The sequence below is a fragment of the Impatiens glandulifera genome, chromosome 9 (genome assembly GCF_907164915.1).
Source record: "Impatiens glandulifera chromosome 9, dImpGla2.1, whole genome shotgun sequence".
NCBI lineage: Eukaryota > Viridiplantae > Streptophyta > Magnoliopsida > Ericales > Balsaminaceae > Impatiens > Impatiens glandulifera.
Window position 1 is genome coordinate 23,423,043 of NC_061870.1, and position 25,487 is coordinate 23,448,529.

Genomic DNA, 25,487 nt, shown 5'->3' on the forward strand with positions numbered 1-25,487 from the left:
GGTCTAAATAAAAGAGATAAATATTGAAACTTTTGAAGTTATGGGCCTTTTGGGCCCGTGGCAAGTTATGAGTTTACTCCAAAATCCAAATACATAATCAGTCCAACTATCCGAACCTATAATGATTTTTCCTTTTTTTTCTGGGATAGGATCCTCTACTACCAAATGAGCCTGCTACCCATGTTGCCTCTCACAAAGAGAGGGGCAATATGGTAAATAAATGAAACAGTTTTCATTTATTTACCATATTGCCCCTCTCTTTGTGAGAGGCAACATGGGTAGCAGGCTCATTTGGTAGTAGAGGATCTCAAATGTTTTTTCTAAAGTTTTATGCTACAAAACTAGCATGATTTTACAAGATTAACACAATTTTATACTTTCTAATCTCCTCGTACATACCATTAATTATCATATCAATAACTTTACCTAGAGTTTGCAAACGTCTAAGAACCCCTCTGCGAGAGATCGCCTTAGCCCAGTACCTTGGCAGGCCAAGAATATCCAACTTACTAGGCTAGAAGAGGGTATATCTCAAAACCTAATCGAGATATTGCAATTTGGGTAAGGTCTATTGAGTAAGTTGTCATTAATAAAGTATTTTGTTCATAAAAAAAATAATGTTCAGGTAAATATTTAAATCGAAACCAATTTAATAATTTTGGAGTGTTTAGTGTGAATATATAAATGTTGACTTTCAATCTCTACCAATTTCTTAGTTGCTGTAAGCCCAACAAACCTAGGTTAACCCATCAATCTATATATAAATGTCAGCAAATATGTCAAATTTTTTTTTTAAAATTGTGTTATATATAAGAGTTCAATCATTTACAAATAAAACAAAATAATTTATATCTATTAAGTTAAAACAACTCATCAATAATATTTGTTAAACTAGATAAATATATATATATATATATATATATGTATCATTTACATTTTATATTTTTATTTTAAGTAAGAAAAGGAAACAATTTCTTAAAGAAAAAGTTAAAGTGCTTCAATGGGTGGTGGGATCTATGAAATTATTAATGTTTTGACCCTCATGAAAGTGATATAATTGGTCACATTAATTAGTTTACATATACGTAAAGTAGAAGAAATATTCATTATTTAGTGGTGGGTACACTGAATAAAATGACATTGTATCTAACATTATTTTATTTTTCTTTCATGCTTACATACAAATTTAATTACTTACATAATACTTAAACCAAAAAACTTCATGAGAATGATATATATAATAATGGATTAATTGAAAATACTCACCTCGGGTCCTCTGGATATGAACTTGAAATCTGACTAATATAAATAGATTTTATATATTGATCAGTTTAAAATGAAGTTATAAACTAAAAACAATCAATAACTTGTGGATTTGGTTAATTGAACTTTTTCAGGGATAATCCATAAAGGTCTCAAAGTATTCATTATATTAAAAAATCATCATAAAACTTTAAACTATGATCAATGAAATGGTTTGGTACTTTACAAAAATCTTTAAACTAAAAAAATGTTTTAATATAAATAGTTTATAAATCACAACATTTAATGGGAATTGGAGCAACTACAATTGAACACGCCTGGAAAACTTCTACATTATAACTCGAATTAAACACCACATCTATATATTTATTTTATTAATTTATTTGAGAATTCATTATAACTTTTGTTATAACTTAATTAGTAACTTTTTTATAGGGTTTTTTTCAACATAATTTTATAATATTTGTAAAAATATGGATTAATGAAATATGTTTATCTTAAGAAAAAAGGTTTAGTGAGATTTTTTCCCTAACAAATCAATTTTGCTTAGTAGGCCATTTTGTTTACCTTGTGAAATAAAAAAAAAGTTTAAAATTTTCACCTAGAAATGGTTAAATAGCAAAATAAATTTATAATTTGTTCATGATTTTCAAAACCAATAAATACTTTTAAGACTTTATTTACATTATAAATAAGTTCTTCAAAATATATATATATATATATATATATATATATATATTTATTTAAAAACATGACAATTTTATATATTTATCAACAAAGTTATAGGATTTAAAAAAATTCTTAAATTTCTAAATTAATAAAAAATAATAATAATAATAATAACTAAAACAAAAACTCAATAATTTATAGACAATGTGTTTACATTATTTTCTTATTGTGTAAGAATGAAAATTTGACTTACCTTAATTTTTAAATAATATTATTATTTTTAATAATATCAAAATAATATTTTGAATTTTATATTCAAAATAACTCAAAAAAGAATTTAAATTCTAATTAAGGGTTAATTATTGTGATAATTAAATTCCAATTAGAAAAATTATTCAAAATTTCAAAATAATGTGAGGATAAAATATTGTATTTATTTTACCCAAACTAAATTAAAGAAGAGATAAAAAAATATTTAATTGTGATTTAATCATCAATTATGTTTAATTTATGAATTAAAACAATTAAATAAAATACCTTAAAATTCCCAAATATATCTAAAAAAATAAAACATGAACATAATTTTTATTATGATTCTATAAATATTTTTTGTGAAACTTTTGGTAATAAAAAACGTAAAAAAGGGAATTAAAATCTATTTTAAATAACAATTTTTTTATAAAAAATAAAACTCATAATCCTATATAGCATAAATTATTTTTAATCTTTGTAGGAGGATCTTGGATCATCAGATGAGCGTACAGGCTTCATCTAACAGTCCATACGTTCCCACACAACCCGCTGCAACGAATCAAGCGCTCGCTTGCCACACTAGATTAACTAACGGGATGGACTAACCCCGTTAGTCAATATCGTTGACCGCAGACGGAACGCAGACGTCGTTGACGTCGTTTCAACCGTCTTCTTCGCTGGAATAGGCCGCTCGCCAGATTTGCGATCATCGTCGATGTGATTCTTCTAGAAGCTCTAGCTTCCTCTATAGACGATCATATCCCTTGATTTTTCGTCCACATGCTCACCTCAACTCCTCCAGCAAGACACCCTTATCTAGAAACTTTATTATGCCTTGGATAAGGCTGTCAGCGAAATGGATAGAACTTAGGGATAAGTTCGTCGGAGGTCAAATTTGTCTTGAATTATCCCTCTCTGACCGACCTTAGGACACTATAAATAGTCCCCCGATACTTTGTAAAACAAATCATCAAACAATTACACATCAATAACACATTAATCAAGCTCTAAAGAATCCGACCAAAACTGGTTTTTGTCAAAACCTTCTTCGGCGACTCCCGCTTTGATTCAGGCTTCTATATAGCTTCCAACACCTCCAATGAGTGTTCTCAGAGTGTTGGTATGAATCTAGAAGCTTTATATTTCGATTTGTGATTGAAAGTTTGAATATTTTTCAAATTTTCTTATTTGATCGGGTTTGATCTTTTCTTACGCTTGATTATGAAACTTCTTTGTTTAGAACTATTTTATATAACATGTATGAACTTTCTGTTGAAAGAAATCAGATCAAATCAACATAAATCAAGAATTTCGAAAATTTCAATTTGAAAACTAGATGTTTAAAATTTGTGTGTTCTTGGTTTTAATCTGGATTTTTTGATCCAGTTAGTTTCTATACATGTTTGTTGATATGTTAGGATGATTTCCAAACAACTGTAACAATGTTTTGATCATGTTTTGATCAAATTGTATTTTTTAAAATTTAAGCTTAAAACCTGGATTTTTGAAAGCATCTGTTTGTTGATATGTTACGATGTATCCCAAGAAATTGTTTCATCATTTTTTTCATGTTTGATCAGATTGTGTTTTTGAATTTTTTTGGATTTTGATTCAATTTTTAAAAATTGTTTTAATGTTTGAATGATGTTCTTTTTTTGGTTGTGTTCAACTATATTCATCATTTCAAAACTAATAGAACAAAAATCAAACATTGAAATAGTCTAATTTGAAAAATCCCAAAATTTGCCATAAAAATGGTGTTTTTAAATTGATCTTTGTAAAGATCTTAAAATCATGATTTATGTTAGGGCTTTTGTTCTTTATGATCATATGAACTATCTGTAGCTTATGGATTATGATTCCATTATCTGAATCAAAAGTTATGGACTTATGAAATTTTTTACCAAAATAAGAACACCTCGGTCCTAAGGTTTTAGCCTAGGACCGGTAATCCTCGGTCCTATTTTTCAGCTAGGATCGAGAAAACGAACCCAAGGTCAAAATCTCCGACCGAAAAAATTGACCTAGGACCGAGAATCTCAGGACTACATTTTCTGACCTAGGATTGATGTTATTCATTTAGGACCGAGCCCTAAGACCAGTTTTTCAAATCTAGGACCGTGGAGCCCAACCGAGTTTTTAACTTAGGACCGACTCCTCCCTTAGTTTAAGACCGATTTTTCTAACCTAAGACCGAACCTTATTTTAACCTAGACCAAGAGCCTTTAGCATAGAACCGTGGTCTAGGACTGAGAGCCTCTAACCTAGGATTGATGACTATGACCAAGCCTCCTAGACTTAGGACCGATAAAGTTAACCTTAACATTAGACCTACGATTGAGAACTACCTAACCCTAGGACCGAGAACCTAGACCGGTAGACTTGACCTGGGACTGAGCCTCCCAGGTCTAGGATCAAGCAACCTGATTTTGGGATCGAGCCTCCTGAACCTAAGACCAAGCTCTTTGATCCCTTGACCCATACGACCCGAGCCTTAGTTCGGACCACCCTAGTTTGACCGAGCCTAGAACGACCAAACCGAACCCAGACCCTAGGACTCCGGTCCTAAGGCCTGTTTGGTTCCACTTTTCAAAATCCAAAATTATTTTTGTAATTTTTGAACCCGAATCCATTTTCAAATAATCTCGAAAGGTTAGAAAATAATATTTTTACATTTTCGTGATATTTCCTAAACCAATATTTTGGATAAGGCCCCGTTTGGAGTTTATTTTTAAATTCTAACACCTTCCTCTAATATTTTCAAGTTTTGTTAAATCTAATACCAACGCAATAGGTACACACCCCTTTTAAATAATTTTGTACAATTATTTACGCAATCTATATTCATCATTGTTTAGGACCCCTGGATTATTAATTAAAAGAAATAAATGTTATAATTTAATTTATCATAGCCATACTTTGTTTATTTTAAAAGAATTTTTAAGAACCGTCTTTAGGCGGGCGTAGAGAACATAGCGCGAAAGCCCTTTCTCAAACGTAAATAGATCACGAACCATTTTTCAGAAACTCTGGTATTAATACGTTTATACACGTATCATTTTATTGATTTCTATAATATCACTTGGCGACTCTGATTTTCAATCAAATAATCTTTTAAATTAACTATGTTTAATTTAAATCGGGTTCTAGTTAAATTATTATTTAGCCCTCAAATTTTTAAGATTTGAACAAATAATTAATTGTTTTTACATAATTAATTTCTTACCGCTCCGAGTATTCTCAAAATCTTTTAAAAACTAAATGTTTAATTTAAAATATGTCTGGCACGTAAACCAAAGTTGAAACGCATCGAACATTAAGCTACCTCGTGATATTTCCTCCATATTTTCACGCGTTCGTGTTCGCTTCTGCGGCGCGTGCTAAGCTATGGGGATGGGATAAAGATCCTAGGGTTACAGTTTGGTTACTTTTTATTTTATTTTCTCATGTCATATTTGTGGTTAGGGTTGTAAACGAGTCGAACCAAACTGAATAGTTCTAGACTCGAACTTGGCTCGTTTAACCTATATTCAGGCTCAAACTCGACTCGTAAATATTTAATTACACTCACGAGTGGTTTGAACTCAACTTGTTTAATTAGAGCTCGTTAATAGCTCATTTACCACCTAAAAATAGGTTTCTCGTTTTGAGAACTCCACCTTTTTAGGGTTATTAATTATTAATTTATTAATATATATTAATAAATATTAAACGAGATTTTAGACTAGCAAAGTCGAGTATAAATTATATCATGACTCATTTAAATTTTAAGTTTTTAAATAAGCTTCACTCAAATATACCAACTAATGAACTTTTTACTCAGCCTAGATTTGGAATAACTCGGAGTAGGTCTGCCCAATTGTTCATTTACTATTTAAAAAATAATAATAATTAAAAAAAAAGAAGAGAAAATAAAATAAAATCTTGTAACTAGATAATCTTTTCCACAAAAATGACTATAATATGCAATAAAGTATGATCCGTATTCATTCATTCCTGCACCTTCCACAAGCATCCAATTCAAAGTACCCACCCCACCTTCACTCTCTCCTATTCACTTCCATGAAATGCTTTCTATGAGCAAAATTTCCCATCATCCTCATTACAATGGAGATTAAGCTTTTCCTCATCCCTTTCATTCTAACCTCACTTCTATTCTTCCTCCTCTACATCCCCACCCATCTCACCATTTTCAATCCAAGTTCATCCATCATTCTCAGAAATTCAGGAGAACAATATCCAGTTACCTTCGCCTATCTGATCTCATCAGCTAGAGGTGACACAGAGAAACTGAAGAGAACCCTTATGGCTTTATACCATCCGGGTAATTACTATCTCATTCACGTGGATCGTGAAGCACCTGAAGAAGAACATAAGGAGATCGCTAGGTTTGTGTCAAGTGTTGCAGTATTTGTTGAATTTGACAATGTTTGGATAATTGGAAAACCTAATTTGGTTAGTTATAGAGGACCAACTATGTTGGGTACTACTCTTCATTCAATTTCTATTTTACTCAAGATTGCGAAATGGGATTGGTTTATTAATCTCAGTGCTTCTGATTATCCATTGGTTACTCAAGATGGTAAGGTGAGTTCAATACCCTTCTTCTGGTTTCTTTTTGTTCTTGATCTGTCTTTCTGTTTCATTCATTCTTTATTGTTGTTGTGTTTAGATCTGATCCATGCTTTCTCTGATTTGCCAAGAGATCTGAACTTCATACAGCATAGCAGTCATTTGGGTTGGAAATTGTGAGGAATTAATTTTAATCATTTTCTGTTGAGAAAGAAGATTATTATTATTATTATTATTATTTATTGATGTAAAATGGTTTAAATCATATATAAATTTGCAGTAATAAAAGGGGGAAACCAATAATAATAGATCCAGCTCTTCATAGCTTGAATGAATCTGAGATCTGGTGGGCAATCAAACAAAGGCCTCTCCCAACTTCATTTAAGCTTTACACAGGTATATATTGTGTCTATTTGAAAAATGTTATTTTTTTTTCATAATTTGTAAACATTTTTGTAGGGTTAGGGATTCTAACTATTGCAATTCGGAAATTTTTTTACTATCATTCACGCCAAATTTGATTTTGAAAAATTCATCCGGAACATCTTTTGTTTAATAATTTTTTATTTTTATTTTGATAAAGTGACATTTTTATATCCTATATAGGGTAATTATTATAAAGAAATACACTTAAACCCTTATAAAGTATTAAATATATGTAGACAATGTTACATAGGTTAGCTATGTTTATTAGTGTTTGGGCCGGAATTAAAGCGAAATTAGGGTGAGCATATATAAATTCCTGCTTCATTCCCGATCAATTACTGGTTAAACTGGAGAAATATCGTCCCAAATAAAACAATTCATATCCAAAAGTGTCGGATAATAATTGAAATACTTAGTTTGAATTAACTTCTAACTAAAAAACATTCATAGATTTATTTTAAAACACTATTTTTTTTTTTTTTTGCGAAGCATCTCATATTCCTGATGTTGATTTTCATAAATTTGTTAACATTTTTTTTGTCTGAACTGACTTCAAATTTATTTGTTTCCAAATTGGTTTTTCTACAACTTTTTTGTTTTATTTAGTACTTTTTGTATAAAGATTAATTGATTTTATTTGATATTATGATGATCTAAATTGTAGATTATATAGGTGATTTTGTCTTATTTGGTATTCAAATTGTTTTCTAAATTTTAATTTAAATTAAATTGTGTTTTTTGGATTTATTTGATATAAAAAACAATTTTGAATCATAATTTAAATTATTTTAAATTTTTGATAAACATAACAAATTGAGAATTTTATAGATTATAACAAAACAACATAATAAAAAGTGTTAATGTGATAAAGTTTGAACACAGGATCAGCTTGGACCATATTATCAAGATCATTTGCAGAATATTGCATAGTTGGATGGGACAACCTGCCTAGAACCCTCCTCTTATATTACACAAATTTTGTGTCTTCCCCTGAAGGGTACTTTCAAACAGTTGTATGTAACTCGGACAACTTCACCAGAACTATTGTCAATCATGACCTCCATTTCATAACATGGGACACTCCTCCTAAGCAACATCCTAGGTCCCTTCTTCTTAAGGATTACCGCAAGATGGTCCAAAGTGGTCGACCATTTGCTCGTAAGTTCAAACAGGACGATCCTGTTCTAGACAAGATCGATATGGAGCTCCTTAAGAGACATAAGGGCAAGTTTTCGCTTGGGGGTTGGTGTTCTGAGAAGCCACAATATGGTGTTTTGAAAACCGGTTCTGGTGCTAGACGGTTTAGGGCTCTGTTGAGTAAGCTGGTTTCACGTCGGAAATTGAATTTGAGGAAGCAATGCAGATAATCTTGCATTAAGTTCTTTCAGGTTATACACATGAAGATGATGATTATCATATTTCATGTCTGCATTGTTTGTGGCATAACCCATTTAAAACTGTTAAACTGTCACATTCACAATGTGACAATAATGTAAGATAAATATGTTTGGTTCCTTTATCGAATGAGTTAAACCCTAGACAAAAAGATTCAGTTTTTTTTATACATCTTGCGTGAGATTTGTGGGTATTTATTGATATTTTCATTTCAGATGGTTGTTTTACAACATGCTTGACATAGGTTCCATAGAAGCTATGGTAATTTCAGACATGTTTGACATAGGCTCACTAGAAAAAGTTACTGATGGTCCATTTTGGCATTTTTTTTATCTGATTTATTTGAATTAAATAGATTAATATTTTACAGCAATCATTTCTTACATCAAATAATGATTTACATTTATAATTAAAGGTATGTTTTACCTTATTTATTACAATATTTCAAAATCTTATCTTTCAATAATTTTTTATTTAAACTTATTAACAATGCTGAGAAAATCTCGGTTATGTTATATAAGACTTTGTCAGAGTTCAAATGTATTGAGGATGAACAAAGTTAAAGATGTGGAATCATTGACTGTACATAAATATTATGATTTGTGGATACTTATAAATGTTAGTCTTTGTCACAAGAATGTTGACAAAGAATGTATAAATACATACTCATCTCATATTACTGACACAATTGTCATTTTGTGGATGAAGTATGTAAATTTCTTTAGAATGTGTTCAGTCTAATTTATGAATGACCAAAAATATGAGTGGCTTGTAATTGAGAAGAAATGACAAAAGGTTATACTTTGCAACGAAGAAAATATGATATTTTATAATATAAATGTCCATAATAGTCATCAAAGAGTTGATGAATACTCTTTTAGTCTAGATTAATTAGGTACGCCAAATTATTGCTCTAGAGATCAAATCTGTGGCTTTGTATTTAGGTATGATCTAGAAGTGTGGTTGCACACTTATAAATTATAACTATTACAACATTACTCCATCAATTCTAGATATGTAAATACTTCATTTATGTTTGTTTTTTCCTGTTTTCTTTATTTTATTTGTTCGGGTCAAAACTATCCTTTTTTTTAAATGGAAATTTGTCCAATGGACCAAAATCATCCACTTTCATCGTAACACCATTATTTTCTAAAAAAAATCATTTTATTTCAAAATAAAATATCACTAGGGTTGTCAAAAATGAACTCGCTCTGTCAACCCGACACAAGTCGACCCAAAACATATTAGGTTAGGGTTTGAGGTTTTCAGGCTCGGGTTAAACCCAAAATCAGACCTTAAAAAAATTAAGTTGGGCTAGTTTGGGTCAACCCAAGTTAATCTGAAATAAAAAATCAGGTCACTTATAAACCTAAACTAGTTTTGTTATTTTATTTTTAAATTAAAATATTATTATTATTATGTATTTTTAATTTTTATTTAACTATTTTAGTAAATAATAAAAGAATAATTTTAATATTAAAAAAATCGTTTCAGGTTGATCGAGTTGGTCCGAATTTGGGTTCAAGTTGCTTGTTTTCAGGTTAGTTCGGATTCGAATCGGGTTCAAATTGAGATTTTTTTTTGTAATGCACTGATTTCAACCCAACACGAACTCACACGACCCACCCAAATTGACACGCCTAAAGATCAGGGTCCTCTATATATTTTATACAAACATTTCTTTTTCATGCTAAATTATATGCTTATTAAGACTGTTTACAAATTCCAGTATGAAATTTGACTTTTATTGCATTCACATTTTTTGTATTTTATTTATTAAAGTCTTTTTAATTATATAATAGTACAAGTTCATGATTGTAATAAATAACTTTGAAAAAAATACTCTTGAGTTTTAAAACAATATATATGACTTATAAAATTAATCTGACCACTGACTAATTCAATTACCTTCAAAAAAAAATATAATTAATCTTTTATTTTTTTCTACAATAATCTTTTATTCATCGGGCCAACGGTCATATTTGCACATTAAGAGAGAAATTTGATCAAATAACCTCAAAGATGAGGTTATTTGATCTGATGGTAATTTATTAATTTTATTGCGCTCGTGGTAATTTTATTTTTTTTGGACGATTTTGTCCTTGTCGCGAAACGCTAAGTGACTTAGCGTTTCGCTAAGTGGATTAGGTTTAGTATAAATACTCTAATTTTTCATTTCTTTCATTTTCTTTCTCTCTCTTCTTTTGTTCTCTCTTTCACGGCGGCGACAGCGGCGACGGCGGCAACGGCGGCGACGAAGGCGACGGTGCTTATGCAGATAAAGATTTGATTCATATTCAAACCTGGGTATTTAGGCGACGGTGCGGTGTTTAGGCGACCATGCTTCTTTTCTTCATTTTTTCAAACCCTAACTTTAAACCTATTGTTATATAAAATAACCTGTTCTTATTTGGTTCATATTGGTTTATATTTGGTATTTGATTCATATTGGTTCATATTTGTGGTTCATATTGGTTCATATACGTCGATGATAATATTTGCAGATAATCTCGGATCATATGGGTTCCGTTTCAGGGAAGTTTCTCCAAGAACTTATCGTTTCGCTAAGTGTTTACCGTTTCGCTAAGTGCTTACCGTTTCGCTAAGTGCTTATCGTTTCGCTAAGTGCTTACCGTTTCGCTAAGGACTTTTCGTTTGGTGAATTGTGATACACTATTTGATATTCAATTATGTTAAAACTACATACATAAACATGAGTTGTCTTAGCTCAGTTGGTAGAGTGCGTTTCTTTTGAGTATGTGGTCGTGGGTTCGATTCCCACAGACGGTGTTTTTATGTTTGTTTTTTTTTTTACTTTTGCATAAATCAAATTCTCATTTGTAGAGAAATGGTTATGTTTATCCAAGGACTTATCGTTTCTCTAAGTGCTCAGCATTTCGCTAAGGTGAGACTGAGCTCAGGATTCCTAAAGGCTCCAGTTAAAGCCATAAACCTTTGATGGTTGCAAAAGCCTCAGGTGGAAAGTTTACATGTTATGTATCATGTATGTATGTAATGTAAGAAAATAAGAATAAAATTGAAATTTGTTTGTTTGATTGATTGTAGTTTCGAGAGGGATTGGAAAGATCTGAACGTGATTGGGTTTGGGTTGATCGGATGGTTAGCACCTTCCAGTATTCCGGCGATCAACGACAACAGTTTGACCGGACTCTTCTTTTCCAGCATTGGGACTGAGCTTGCTCACTTCCCAACTGGCCCTGCTCTCACTTGGCACATGAGATTGTTCTTGGCATTGACTTTTGGACAAATTGGATTCAAGAGTAGGACCGAAGATTACTTCAATAAAATAAATTAATTCTAATTAAGAAAATAATAATATGTAAAAAGTGAACTACTTTCTTTGGATATTTGTTAATGAATGTTTAATTTTGGATATTTGTTAATGAATGTTTAATTTGCTTTTGTTTCATTTCTTTCAATACTATTTCATTTATGCAAAAGTAAAAAAAACAAACATAAAAACACCATCTGTGGGAATCGAACCCACGACCACATACTTAAAAGAAACGCACTCTACCAACTGAGCTAAGACAACTCATGTTTATGTATGTAGTTTTAGCATAATTGAATATCAAATAGTGTATCACAATTCACCAAACGAAAAGTCCTTAGCGAAACGGTAAGCACTTAGCGAAACGGTAAGCACTTAGCGAAACGATAAGCACTTAGCGAAACGGTAAACACTTAGCGAAACGGCAAGCACTTAGCGAAACGGTAAGTTCTTGGAGAAATTCCCTGAAACGGAACCCATATGATCCGAGATTATCTGCAAATATTATCATCGACGTATATGAACCAATATGAACCACAAATATGAACCAATATGAATCAAATACAAAATATAAACCAATATGAACCAAATAAGAACATGTTATTTTATATAACAATAGGTTTAAGGTTAGGGTTTGAAAAAATGAAGAAAAGAAGCATCGTCGCCTAAACACCGCACCGTCGCCTAAATACCCAGGTTTGAATATGAATCAAATCTGTATCTGCATAAGCACCGTCGCCTTCGTCGCCGCCGTCGCCGCCGTGAAAGAGAGAACAAAAGAAGAGAGAGAAAGAAACTGAAAGAAATGAAAAATTAGAGTATTTATACTAAACCTAATCCACTTAGCGAAACGCTAAGTCACTTAGCGTTTCGCGACAAGGGCAAAATCGTCCAAAAAAAACAAAATCACCACGAGCGCAATAAAATTAATAAATTACCATCAGATCAAATAACCTCATCTTTGAGGTTATTTGATCAAATTCCCCCATTAAGACAAGTAAAGTGACAACACACCACATAAAGAGCCGGTTCCTTAAGTAAATACATTTATATCCCGCAACTTCAACAGTTACTTTTCTTTTCAAGTACTTTTTTCTTAATAAAAAACAAAACAAAATGGAAACAACTTTCTGCCACACTTTTTTTACGCTCCATTTATTTATTTCTTTTTGCTATGACTCCTTTTATTTAATTTAAATCCCAATAAAAAAGACAATCAAAGCTCTGCGTTCGAGAATACTTAGATGACTGGCATTAACGATAATGTTAATAACTGACAATAACAAATCAATGTACATGTGTTAAGTATATATTCACTAGTTCTTTTTTTTTTTTTAAGTATGTATTCAGTCGTTATTCATTTTTTAAAAATATGAACTCAAAATAAAATATATACAATTTATTATTATTTAAATATTGAGATAATAAATGTTTGATATAAGTAGTAAGTTTTTTTTAACTAAGTTTAAGATCAAGAAAGATACAATTTCTACCTTCATTTATTTTTATTAAATTTTAATTTTAAATAAAAAATATTTTAACAATTTATCTTAATCTAATTTCAAATAACACATTCTTACTATACTTTAATTAATATATATATTTTTTTTTGTTAATATAGATTGAATACTCACATCTTAATCAATATACAAAAGTTTGTATACAAAATATATATATTTTAAATTAAATTGAACCAGTCCACATGTTAACCATATGTTAAAGTGTTTCTAGTTCTTAATAATGTTGCATAGTAATTACTAATATTTCAAAATAATTTAAGAACCAAATTGAATTAATCAATCTACCACAAATAATTTAAAATGAAGTAAATAATATTAATTAGTACAAAAAAAAACCTAAAACAACAACAAAATCACAGAATTTGGTCTGAAAGAGAAGGCAACCGCCGGAAAAAGTTAACCGGAATAGAAGGCATATCACCTCTAAACCTTGGATGCCGGAGCAAATAAAAACCAAAACCAAGCACAACCACCTTAAACGGCACCGCATAAAACATCAATGAAGCCAACAAACAAACCACCACAAATATCCCTGTAGCCCTTGGATCCTTCCAGCTAAACAAACCTTCCAATCTCTCTCCCTGCGCCGCCACATCGCCCAAAAGCGTCTGAACCCGTCCCCCAATCGCCCGAAGTCTATCATATCTAACTCGAATTTGCTCCGGCGACCTCACCGTCGGAAACCCATCAAGCTCCTCATCAAGATCATCAATTCCCACCATATCCAAACACGACAGCCGTGTATCCACCGCAAGTGAAATCCTTTGCCGGTATCGAAACCTCAATGCTAGTATCAAAAACGCATACATGAAAACCGTAGGTAAAATCAAATCAGGAAACAAAACGATTGCCAATAGTAATATATGCATCAGAATTGTCGTCGGTGGGTGTATCCATTTCCTTATTCCATCAACCCATTTAGCCAAAGACGCCACCTTGCACAAACATCCAACCACTCTGAACCAATTCGCCTTACTTCTTCTCATGCTCCATATATGAGTGTCCGAATCAAGCATATGTTGTACAACTTCCTGCCCTAATGCAGGTTCAGATCGGGCCATTCGAACCATTACGATTCTCATAGCCGTGTGCCTCAATATATCCTGTTGCGCAGGTCCTAATGGGTTTACATAATGCATTCTTGGAAGCATTGGAGTGTGATAGGCTTGAATTAAGCTTAACCAAGATGAACATGTGAATCTAACTGCAATTTCTATCTCACCCATCTTCTTCACCCCACCTGGAAGTAATACCATCAATGAGTATGAACCCACATAAGCTCTGTTTGTTTCTAATGTAGAAAGCCTCAATCTCAATTTCCCAATTCTCAAATCCTTCCCACTTTTCTTCATTTCAGCTGATTCGTATCTCCCATTGTCGAATACTCCAATTGTTAGTACAGTGCAGGGATCATATACATCCCATGTATACTGTTCGTTCCAACGGGGATTGAACCGGTCGAGAATTGTCCGTGTTCGGACCCACTTTGGTCCGTATTTCGCGACCACATAAGCATCGGTTGTGCCGTGTGAACCGTCTCTGGTCTTCACCGGGAGCAGATTCGTGGCGCCGCGGATACCCAATTCGAGTAGTCCAATTGGCGGCTTAGATAGCTCTTTGGCGGCTGGTCGGACATCGCTGGTGAAATGGGGAACCTCGTCAAGCACGTGATACCCTCCTTCTAAGCAAACACGCACGTGTATTCTACCGGCGTAAGGAGTGTTTTCGTCGCCGATTAAATTGAACCATCTTGATCTGGGTTCGGATTTGTCATCGGTTATCCTGTCAATGCTTGCCACGTGGATTTTTGATTGACCTATGGACCGACCGTTGGATAAGTCTTCGACTGTGATCATTAGATACGGCTCGAACGGCTCAGCCGCCACGAAAACTAGATCTTCATTCCATGTAGGGTTAGAGGAGGAGCTTGATGACCCGATTGTAGTCCGACCCGTTTTGAACAACTGTGAACCGAGCTGGGCTTTAACGTATAAATCTGGATTCTTGACTTTAGGCTCGGATTGACCCGAACCTAATCGGAGATCTTGGGTTTGGATAACCGTTACTCTCAGATACCACAGCTTCGGTGAGAGGTAAACTTTGGCTCGTGTCTCCGGTATTAACCCGCCTGAATCTGATTGCCATGCTTCTTGAAACGATTCATCGGCTTGAGTTCCGATCCAAACGGCGAGCATGATATCGGATGCCGGAGAATTTTCCGGCAATCCGTCCATAGTGTACCATTGCGGCGCAAGTGGACTGTCCGGTGGGACTCGTTTTGGGATTTCTAGAAGATCAAAAGATACAGTTCCGAGAGATGTTTCAATAGGGTTACCGTCTTCACCTTTCTTCTCCGACCAGACTGAGACTTCTAGCGAGGTTGAATTCAAGACTTCTTTGTTGAAGGCGAAAACTTGGTCCCAATCTTTCCCTTGTAACTGGGTTTTTGTTTTGATGCTGTGAGTTCCGATTACAAGCTTTGCATATTGTGAAGAATCGGCTTCTGGATTTGTTCGTTTCACCTTCATGACTCGTACGAATAGGAAAGGCATTGGATCGACAAGATCATAAGACCCTCGATTCCGATCGCCTGTAAATGACCGGAGCTCCCGATCGTTCGCAGATAGATCTGTTTGTTTTCTGGGAGTTATGATCTTGTCTTGTTGTTTCCGATTGTCTGTATCGTCGGGTTGCGGCGGCGGCGGCGGCGGCGTCGCAGGCGGAGGAGCTTCCTCTGTCTTTGGATTCTCAGCCGGCTTTGGATTCTCTTCCTTTTTAACTTCCTCAGATGGGTTCGGCTTATCGTCTTTGTTCTTACTCTCATCATCATTCTTCGCCTCCGTTTTTTCATCAGCTTTTTTCTCTTCTTCCTTCTCCGGCGGCTTCTCTTCCACTTTCTTCTCCACCTCCGTTGTTTTTCCATCCTCCGCCGGTGGTGGAGGTGGAATAATTTCATCAACAAACCAAACTTTGAGACCAATCTCGCCTTTGATCTGAGAAAAGACACTTCTTTTCTCCAATGGATAATAAATGAGTGCCTCCGATCCAGATTTCGCAAACATATTACCAGCAATTTTAACTTTACCAAGAAAAGTGCTTCTTTTTACCGTTTTCTTGTCATTATAAAGATTGACTTCAAGAACTTCAGACGCCATTGAATCGGTATCATGAACGAAAAACTCAAGCTTTTCATTCCATTCAGGATTTAGATCGCGAACAATAGTCTTACTCCTCTTCCTCTGGCCATCGAAATCCGCAATCGCATAAGCACTTGCGGTTCCTAACCCATCTTTCGGCATCAAATTCTTTGCATTACAGACTTCAACAAAGAGCTTTCTGACTGAACCAGCCGCCATTGAAGATACAGATAGAGAGGAGCGGAGGTCTGGGTTGTGAGTATTTGATTGATTTTTTTACCGTTAGAGAGGCGGCGAAAGAAAGAAAGAGAGAGAAAGGTTATTGTGAGAGGTTACTGTGAAGAGAGGGTTTTATTAATGGAGGAGAGTGGGGAGTGGGTGGGGAAGATGAAACGAACGTTGAAGTAGCAGGGGAATCTAGATCCATTTCAAATGATCTTGTCCGTTGGTTTGTTTCTTGCTCTTCTAAAATATATATTACTCAAATCTAGGGTACATTTCAAATTAAATTTAATTAATTATTTATATGTTTTGGAATATTTTGATTTAATTAAATTAATTAACTATATGTTTTGGAATATTTTGATTCAATTAAAGTATATAATCTTATTTATTAATATTCAATTGTTTTTAGAATCAACTATATTTCTTTATCTTAAATGTGAACACCTAATTAAATTTATTAATAGCTATATTTCATTAAATTAAATTAATTCTTTTAATATTACCCAATTAAATGTATTAATAAAAAATATATATAACTTTTTCAAAAAAAAATATATATAACTTTTTCAAAAAAAAATATTATATATATATATATATAAATATTGTTATTTTGATGATACTCATACATACCCAATATGTATCTCCCACACATATACATAAAAGTAAATATTACTCTTGCTCATAAAATAACACATATATAAAAGTAAAGTATTACCCTTATCATTTATTAATTTTTTTTTCTCTTTTTATCCGTTACACTTCCTTAATAATACAAGCACTGTGTGATAGTATCAAACTAACCATAGAAATATTATCTCAATTAAACTAATATTTAAATTTCTATTTACATTCATTAAACATTCCTATTAATAAGAATGATTCAAATTGTAATATAACTTTATACGGAAAAATACAATTTTTTAATTATTTTTTTAATTTAATAATTATATTTTGTGTTCTGTTAAATAAATATAATAAGTTTATATTATTTTTAATAAAAGTATAATTAGTTGATTAGATATTATATAACTTATGTTAACGCAAAATGAGTTTAACTAGGAGATTAAACTTTTTTAGTATTATTAAAAAAAAATCTGATGTTTTTGTGCCTTTGTGAGTGGCCGCCTAGCTGATCTTAAGTCGGCCCTTCCTCGATCCATCTATTTAAGTGAATTAGTCAGTATATAAAGTGATAAACTAATTAGTAGTGGTAACACTATTCAAGCACCAAAATAGTAATCACTCTTGGTATAACCCATACAATTGTTCATGTTGTTCTAGTGAAGGTCCTAATTGGTTTAACAAACATACAATGAAGTAAGATAAGTCATGTCTCCTCATCCATATATTATAAATGACACAAGTAAGGAGTACAATGTTTCAAGCGCATCACCATGTAAATGTGAACACCTCGTCAACAACTAAGTCAGAGAATCGTGGTTGTCAGCATTGGTTCGAGCTCTTATCTTTTCTTTTCATCTAAATACTTGAACTCAACATATCCTTGTTGCGAGGCCTCAAAATCAAACAACTTGCCTTCGTCATGTATGAATTTAATGGATAACAACGAAAGCATACACATAACACAATCATAATCTGAAAATTGACATGTTTGAACAAATTCAATCTGAATTTGTTTACAAGATCACTATAGATGTAAGAATCAGCTGGAAGATATGAGAAGAGTGAAATGAGAAAATATGATCCAATGATTTTTTATTTCTCTTAATAGTGTATTTATACTTATACAAAGTGGTCCCTGTACTTTCAGTTATTTAAAACTTCTAGCAGTTACTTAACTGCTCCTAACAACACTCTTAACAAATCTTAGCAGTTAATTAACTGCTCCTAACAAGACTTCTAACAATTCTTAACAGTTAATTAACTGTTCTTAACAACACTTATTTACACTTAACAATATTCATCAATTATTTCTTCACTCCCCCCTCAAGATGAAAATCTTGTAAGAATAACTTGAATCTCAATTCTTGAAATTGTTTGACTTCAAGTGCCTTGGTAAATATATCTGCATTTTGTAAACCAGAAGCAATATGTGTTAAAGAAATAAAACCTTCTTTATACTTATTTCTTACCACATGACAATCAATGTCAATATGCTTTGTTCGTTCATGAAATACCGGATTCTGCGTTATATGCATTGCAGCTTTGTTGTCACAATGAAGAACAATTGATAATTCAACCTGCATTTTAAAATCAGCAAGCAAAAAACTAATCCATTGTAACTCACAAACTGTGACTGCCATACTCCTATATTCAGCTTCAGCTGAAGATCTAGAAACAGTTTGTTGTTTCTTAGTCTTCCATGCTATTAATGCATTCCCTGCATATATACAATATCCAGAAAGAGATTTACGAGTGTCAAAACATGATGCCCAATCACTATCCGAAAAAGCAGCAATTTTAAGATTATTTTGAGATGAATAAAATAAACCCAATGATGGTGTTCCTTTCAAATATTTGATAACTTGAATTGCTGCATTAAAATGTGATTGAAAAGGCTTATTAATAAATTGGCTAAGCTGTTGAACTGAATAAGCAATGTCTGGCCTAGTAAAGTTCAAATATAACAGTCTTCCAACCAATTTTCTATATTTTTCACAATCACAAAGAGAATCATCAATTGGTTCTTTGGTAAGTTTAATACCTTTAGTCATAGGAGTGAAAGCTGGTTTACCACCAATCAAACCTAAATCTGAAACCAAATCAAGTATATACTTTCTTTGATTTATGTAAATTCCTGTATCAGTTTGCATTATTTCAAGACCTAAAAAATATTTAGCATTTCCTAGATCTTTAATTTGAAATCTACTGTTAATAGCTTCTTTAACATTATTAATATGTTGTAATGAATTTCCTGCTATAAGAATATCATCTACATACATTAACAAACAAATAATATGAATGCCTTCAGTTTTAATAAACAAACAATGGTCATTTTCAGACTTAATAAAACCAATATCATTCAAAATATTAGATATCTGTAAATGCCATTGTCTAGATGATTGTTTCAATCCATATAAACTTTTATTAAGTTTACATACCTGTTTTGGTGAAGCACCTTTAAAACCTTCAGGTATTTTCATATATAAATCTTCTTCAAGACAACCATGTAAGAAAGCATTATTTACATCTATTTGATGTAAATACCATTTATTTGCAGCTGTCAATGCAAACAATACTCGTATTGTTACATTTTTAGCTACAGGAGCATAAACTTGATGAAAATCTATTCCATCTATTTGATTATACCCCTTTGCCACTAATCTGGCTTTGTACTTATCAATACTTCCATTTGCATTTAATTTTGTCTTATAAATCCATCGACATCCAATTGCCTTTTTTCCTTTAGGCAATTCTGTTAATGTCCAAGTTTTGTTCTGATTTAAAGCATTTAACTCAGCATTCATTGCCTTAACCCATTCTGGATTTGAAACAGCTTGTTTATAATTCACTGGTTCAGTGAATTGATCAATATTACCAAGAAATTCTATATACTTTGAATCTGTACAGGTTGAAACATATGGAAAAGAAGGTGGTGAATATACTGATTTATTTTTTTCATTCATTTCAACTTGACTTGCAACATAGTCTTTCATCCACACTGGTGGATTAATATTTCTAGAACTTCTTCTACAATTATCATTTGGAACATCAATAGACACTACAGAAGGTATATCTTCTTGTGGAATAACATTCGGTTGATCAACCGATTCTAAATCTGGAGAGTTAAAAAACTTTTCATTTTCTTCAATAATTTCAGTATGCTGATGATCCAGATTAATCTCATCAGAATCTGAATTTTCTATATTGTCATCAAAAAAAATAAGGTAATTCACTTGATTTGTATTCAAATGTTTCAGTTGCATTTTCTTTGAATTCCTTTGAAAAATATAATTCTTCATGGAAAACTACATCCCTAGAGACATTTATATCTCCAGTATTGATATTGTATACTGTATATCCTTTTTTATTTAAAGGATATCCTAAAAAGATACATTTGCTAGCTCTACTATCAAATTTTGATTTGTTAGGCATAATATTTGCTGCATAACAAATACATCCAAAGACTTTAAGTGTCTTATATTCTGGTTTCTTTCCACATAATATTTCAATTGGTGTTTTACCATTTAAAACATTTGTGGGAGTTCTATTAATAAGATATGTTGCAGTCAATAAAGAATATGGCCAAAATTTTGATTCTAATTTTGACTCAATCATTAATGACCTTGCAACTTGTATCAAATGTTTATGTTTCCTTTCAACCACACCATTTTGTTGTGGTGAATATGTACAAGAGGTTTGATGAACAATTCCTAAAAAATTAAACAAATCTGAACATTTTTCATTCAAGAATTCAGTTCCATTATCTGTTCTAATAACTTTAATAGTGGTATCATATTGGTTTTTAACCATTAACATAAAAAACTGTAATTTATCAAATACAAGAATCTTGTTTGAAATTAAAAAAATCCAAGTACACCTAGAGAAATCATCCACTATAGTCAACATATATGGTGAATCTATAATGGACGGTTCTCGATATGGTCCCCATATATCAACATGTATTAATTCAAAAATTTTCTTAGTTTTAGAGACACTTTGTTTGAAAGGTAATCTGTGCATTTTTGCAAGAGGACATGTGGAACAATGAATTTTTTTATTAACCAAGTCAGGAAATACAGATTTTAATACACCATCTGCTGGGTGTCCAAGTCTCTTATGGAAAAGAGAGAAATCAACAACATTATTAACAGAATTGAAATGAAAGAAAAAATTGTTCAAAGATGGACTGTCTTCAAGAAAATATAGATTTCCAATCCTTTTCCCAATACTCACTTTGACCTCTTTATTAAGGTCCTGCAAAAAACAATTGGATTCTGAGAAAATACAGTTCATCTGTTTTTCTTTTGTAAGTTTGGATACTGCTATTAAACAATATTTGAAAGAAGGTGCAAATAATACATCCTTAAGTTCAAAGTTCTCAAAAAGTTTCACTGTTCCTATTTTAGTTATGTTTCTACAAGTTCCATCTGCTAAGTACATTGTCTTAGGCAAATCAAGATTTTTAATATCAGTATAAAAACTTTTGTTGTTACATATATGGCATGATGCTCCAGAATCAATTAACCATTTATTTTCTATGCCTATATGTTCATTCATGCTAAGGTTATAATCAAATATATTCAAATTAAATGAATTATGATAAGATGACTTACCTGCAGAGGAAGTGGAGCCACTTCCTTTATTCTTAATCTCTCGCATATTTTTCAGAAACTGTTTATACATTCGATATTCCTCCATCGACATGTCTTCAACATCTTCTTTTTCAGCAGCTGAATTTACTGCAATTCCTGTGTTCTTTCTCTTCACAGTTCCTTCTTTAGGTTGCTTCCACCATTCAGGGTAGCCTACAAACTTGAAACAACCTTCCTTGATATGTCCTTTTCCTCCACAGTGAGAACAATATGCATTTTTGTTCTTACTCTTTTCAATAAACTGATTTACAGTCTTTGAGTTTTCTTCTTTCATTATCATTGCTGACTCTTGGTAAGGCCTCTTCTGTTTTGATTTCTTCTCCACATTCTGTAGCATTGTGAATGATTTGTAGACGTCTGGCCAAGGATCTTGAAGCAGAATCTGATCCTTCACATACTCGTACCTCTCCTCTAGTCCCATTAGAAATTGTAATAGTTTCAGCTCTTCATCATCTTGAAGCATTTGTGCTTCAAGAAAACATCCATCACAATCATTTTTCATTCCTTGACATCTACATCTACGAAGTGGTTTCAATCCCATCATCTCATCCCATAGAAGCCTTACCTTAGAGTAATATTCTTCAAGATCTAGATCTGCTTGTTGCACGAAGCTTATATCCTTTTGTAATCCATACCTTCTCGGTCCATTGTTGCCTTCATAGCGAGATTTTACTTCAAGCCATAGATCACGACTTGTTTTCTTTGACTGGAATCTTCTTGCAATCTTTGGTTCGATCGTATTCATAATCCATGCTCTTACAAGAGCATCTACAATCCCCCATTGATCACCTTCATCAATTTCCTTTGGTTGCGGATAAGAGCCATCAATGAAACCTATCTTGATTTTGGCTTGTAATGCTAGTCTGACACTTAAACTCCATCCAAAGTAGGTTTCCCTACCAGTGAGAATTGCTGTAGTAATGTAGAGACCAGGATGATCAGCTGAATGAATGATAAGTGGATCATTGTTGTATTTTCTTTTTGCTGGCATGTGGTTGACGATCGGAATCGGTGTATCAACAGGAATCTGGACTGGATTTGTCAAAATCGGAATTGGAACAGTAGGGATTGACGGAAATAGCATCGGATTTTCGTTAGGGCTTGAGTTAGGGTTAGGGCTTACTGGTGGAGTTACGAAATTGGATGTCATGTCTTGAGTAACTTCGGATTGATCTTCTTTCTTCACTCAACTAGGCTCTGATACCATGAACAAATTCAATCTGAATTTGTTTACAAGATCACTATAGATGTAAGAATCAGCTGGAAGATATGAGAAGAGTGAAATGAGAAAATATGATCCAATGATTTTTTATTTCTCTTAATAGTGTATTTATACTTATACAAAGTGGTCCCTGTACTTTCAGTTATTTAAAACTTCTAGCAGTTACTTAACTGCTCCTAACAACACTCTTAACAAATCTTAGCAGTTAATTAACTGCTCCTAACAAGACTTCTAACAATTCTTAACAGTTAATTAACTGTTCTTAACAACACTTATTTACACTTAACAATATTCATCAATTATTTCTTCAGGAGCTGTCAATATAATTTTTTTTTATTAAGAACACTATGAATTGTAATCATCATCATCATAGAATGCAGTCATTCTCATTCACTAGCAGTTCAGTCTAGAGATCAGCCACAAGACAATTGATTATTTCATCAATATTTTTATCTGAACTTCCACTCACATTCACAGCTTCATTAGCTAACTTCTTCCATTTAACAGCATTTTCCTTAATATTGTTTCCTCCATCCATGACTTCCCTAATGCACCTCAAAATTTCTCCTGAAACCACAAAGCCTTGATCATCATTAGCTTCTGAAACCACTCAAACTCCCCACATTCTCTCCACACAATACGCATTTGTAGTCTGGTCCAAAAATTGAGGAATTGCAACCATTGGCACCCCTAAGCTCATTGCCTCCAAAGTTGAGTTCCAGCCACAGTGTGTCAAAAAGATTCCGATTGAACGATGATCCAATACCTCTAATTGGGAACACCAGGGTATCACCAGCCCTTTATCCAATGTTTCTATCGCAAAATTCTTTGGCAGCATGTCTTGCTCCGTTTCCCTCACAACCCACAAGAAGTTCTTAGTGCTTCTCCTCAAAGCCTCAGCAATTTCAGCCATTTGTTCTGAACTTATAGCGGAACCACTCCCAAACGAGACATAGATAACAGAATCAGTATCCTGACTGCTTAGCCATTTCATGTAGTCTTGATCATCACTTTGTTTGTACATGTTGAATCCATGTGCAATGTCATTTTCAATCCTTTTGTCAAGGTAAAAAGAAGGCACAGTTGGTCCAACTGTTCTTACATTCCAAATATTTGACATCCACTTCACCACCTATAACAAAATCATGCATTTTAAAGCCGATACTATTAAGATATAATAGGGAAAACGATGAAAATGTGAAGGAAATAATCACTAATCACCTCTTGTTCCAATTCATTGTAGGTGTTGAATAAAACCCGATCTGCTCTGCCAATATCCTTGATTTGTTCAACAAGGGTTCCTACGAGAGGTGAAAATCGGCTAGTAGTGGAACCCATTGATGGAACATATGGACTTCTCATCTCAGGTAAATCAGGTAATGGAAAAGAAGAGATGGGTAATGGTTCATTTACAAGCTCATGATACAATGGATATAAACTTGCAATCATAGTACAACACATTGTAAAAAATGCAAATGAAGCCAGTCCTTGCTGCTTGGCTATATCGATAGCCCATGATACAGATTGATCATACAATAAACACTTAACTGGGTGTTTAGTTTGTTCTAACTTCTTGATGACTTGAATTAAATTAACAGGTGCAGTAGCATCAAACCTTTGAACAAAGCCCTTGTATCCTCCTGGTCCTGCATAACCACCTTCTTTATAATCATCGTATATTGGCTCAAATGAAAAGGACTCATGATGTACAGCGCTTCCAACTGATGCAAGTGATGCTACAGTAATTTTGATGACTTTAGAGGCAAAACGCTTAGCAATTTGAAGTACAGGGTTTATGTGACCTTGTGCATAAAATGGGAGCACAATGATGTGGGCTTTATAAGCAGTTGTCGATGCTTGGTTCTCCATTAATGTGTAAATGATTGATAAGATATATGACAATATAACTCACGTTCAAAAGGGGAAGAAACTATATATATAAAAATAAAATAACAAGTTTTATTTCGATTACACTCCTAGTCCTCGTGGGTGGAGCACATGGAGCTCGTGGATCGCAAGGTTTGGTTAACTATCCATTTTATATATATATATATATATATATATATATATATATATAATAGTTGGAAAATTATAGAATAGAAAAGTATGAACATAATTTTTTTTTTCTCTATCATCTTACCCAACAAAATTTCAGCTAAAATAACATCATGAATTCTAGTGGTCTGCCATGTGGCTAGGAAAGAAAAAAAAAAAAATTTAAATTTGGCTTCATTT

General features: G+C 32.7%; 4 protein-coding genes and 1 pseudogene across 4 annotated transcripts; 2 read left to right on the forward strand and 3 right to left on the reverse strand.

Moving 5' to 3' along the window:
* The first annotated feature begins 6,171 nt into the window (after window positions 1-6,171).
* LOC124914484 (beta-glucuronosyltransferase GlcAT14A) lies at window positions 6,172-8,746 on the forward strand. The gene is made up of 4 exons (XM_047455041.1): window positions 6,172-6,766; window positions 6,857-6,932; window positions 7,037-7,152; window positions 8,065-8,746. The coding sequence occupies exons 1-4, from the start codon at window positions 6,292-6,294 to the stop codon at window positions 8,547-8,549; spliced, it is 1,152 nt and encodes a 383-aa protein (XP_047310997.1). The 5' UTR covers window positions 6,172-6,291; the 3' UTR covers window positions 8,550-8,746.
* Window positions 8,747-11,538: 2,792 nt separating this feature from the next.
* Window positions 11,539-11,896, forward strand: LOC124916042 (photosystem I subunit O-like). Its single transcript, XM_047456777.1, has 2 exons — window positions 11,539-11,564; window positions 11,647-11,896. Exons 1-2 carry the CDS (start codon window positions 11,539-11,541, stop codon window positions 11,894-11,896), a joined length of 276 nt encoding a protein of 91 aa, XP_047312733.1.
* A 1,690-nt stretch (window positions 11,897-13,586) lies between these two features.
* On the reverse strand, window positions 13,587-16,910 carry LOC124916774 (FT-interacting protein 7). Its single transcript, XM_047457541.1, has one exon. The coding sequence runs from the start codon at window positions 16,746-16,748 to the stop codon at window positions 13,746-13,748; it is 3,003 nt and encodes a 1,000-aa protein (XP_047313497.1). The 5' UTR covers window positions 16,749-16,910; the 3' UTR covers window positions 13,587-13,745.
* Window positions 16,911-23,612: 6,702 nt separating this feature from the next.
* Window positions 23,613-24,345, reverse strand: LOC124916506 (annotated as a pseudogene).
* Window positions 24,346-24,419: 74 nt separating this feature from the next.
* Window positions 24,420-25,121, reverse strand: LOC124916043 (flavonol 7-O-beta-glucosyltransferase UGT74F1-like). Its single transcript, XM_047456778.1, has one exon. It carries the CDS (start codon window positions 25,119-25,121, stop codon window positions 24,420-24,422), a length of 702 nt encoding a protein of 233 aa, XP_047312734.1.
* Window positions 25,122-25,487: the final 366 nt, after the last annotated feature.

Coding starts and splice junctions, on each gene's coding strand:
- LOC124916042 (XM_047456777.1), top strand. CDS start 11,539: ATGGTTGCAAAAGCCTCAGGTGGAAA. Junction 11,565..11,646: donor GCAAAAGCCTCAGGTGGAAA/GTTTACATGTTA, acceptor GATTGATTGTAG/TTTCGAGAGGGATTGGAAAG.
- LOC124916774 (XM_047457541.1), bottom strand. CDS start 16,748: ATGGCGGCTGGTTCAGTCAGAAAGCTCTTTGTTGAAGTCTGTAATGCA.
- LOC124916043 (XM_047456778.1), bottom strand. CDS start 25,121: ATGGAGAACCAAGCATCGACAACTGCTTATAAAGCCCACATCATTGTG.
- LOC124914484 (XM_047455041.1), top strand. CDS start 6,292: ATGGAGATTAAGCTTTTCCTCATCCCTTTCATTCTAACCTCACTTCTA. Junction 6,933..7,036: donor AGTCATTTGGGTTGGAAATT/GTGAGGAATTAA, acceptor ATAAATTTGCAG/TAATAAAAGGGGGAAACCAA. Junction 7,153..8,064: donor TTCATTTAAGCTTTACACAG/GTATATATTGTG, acceptor GTTTGAACACAG/GATCAGCTTGGACCATATTA.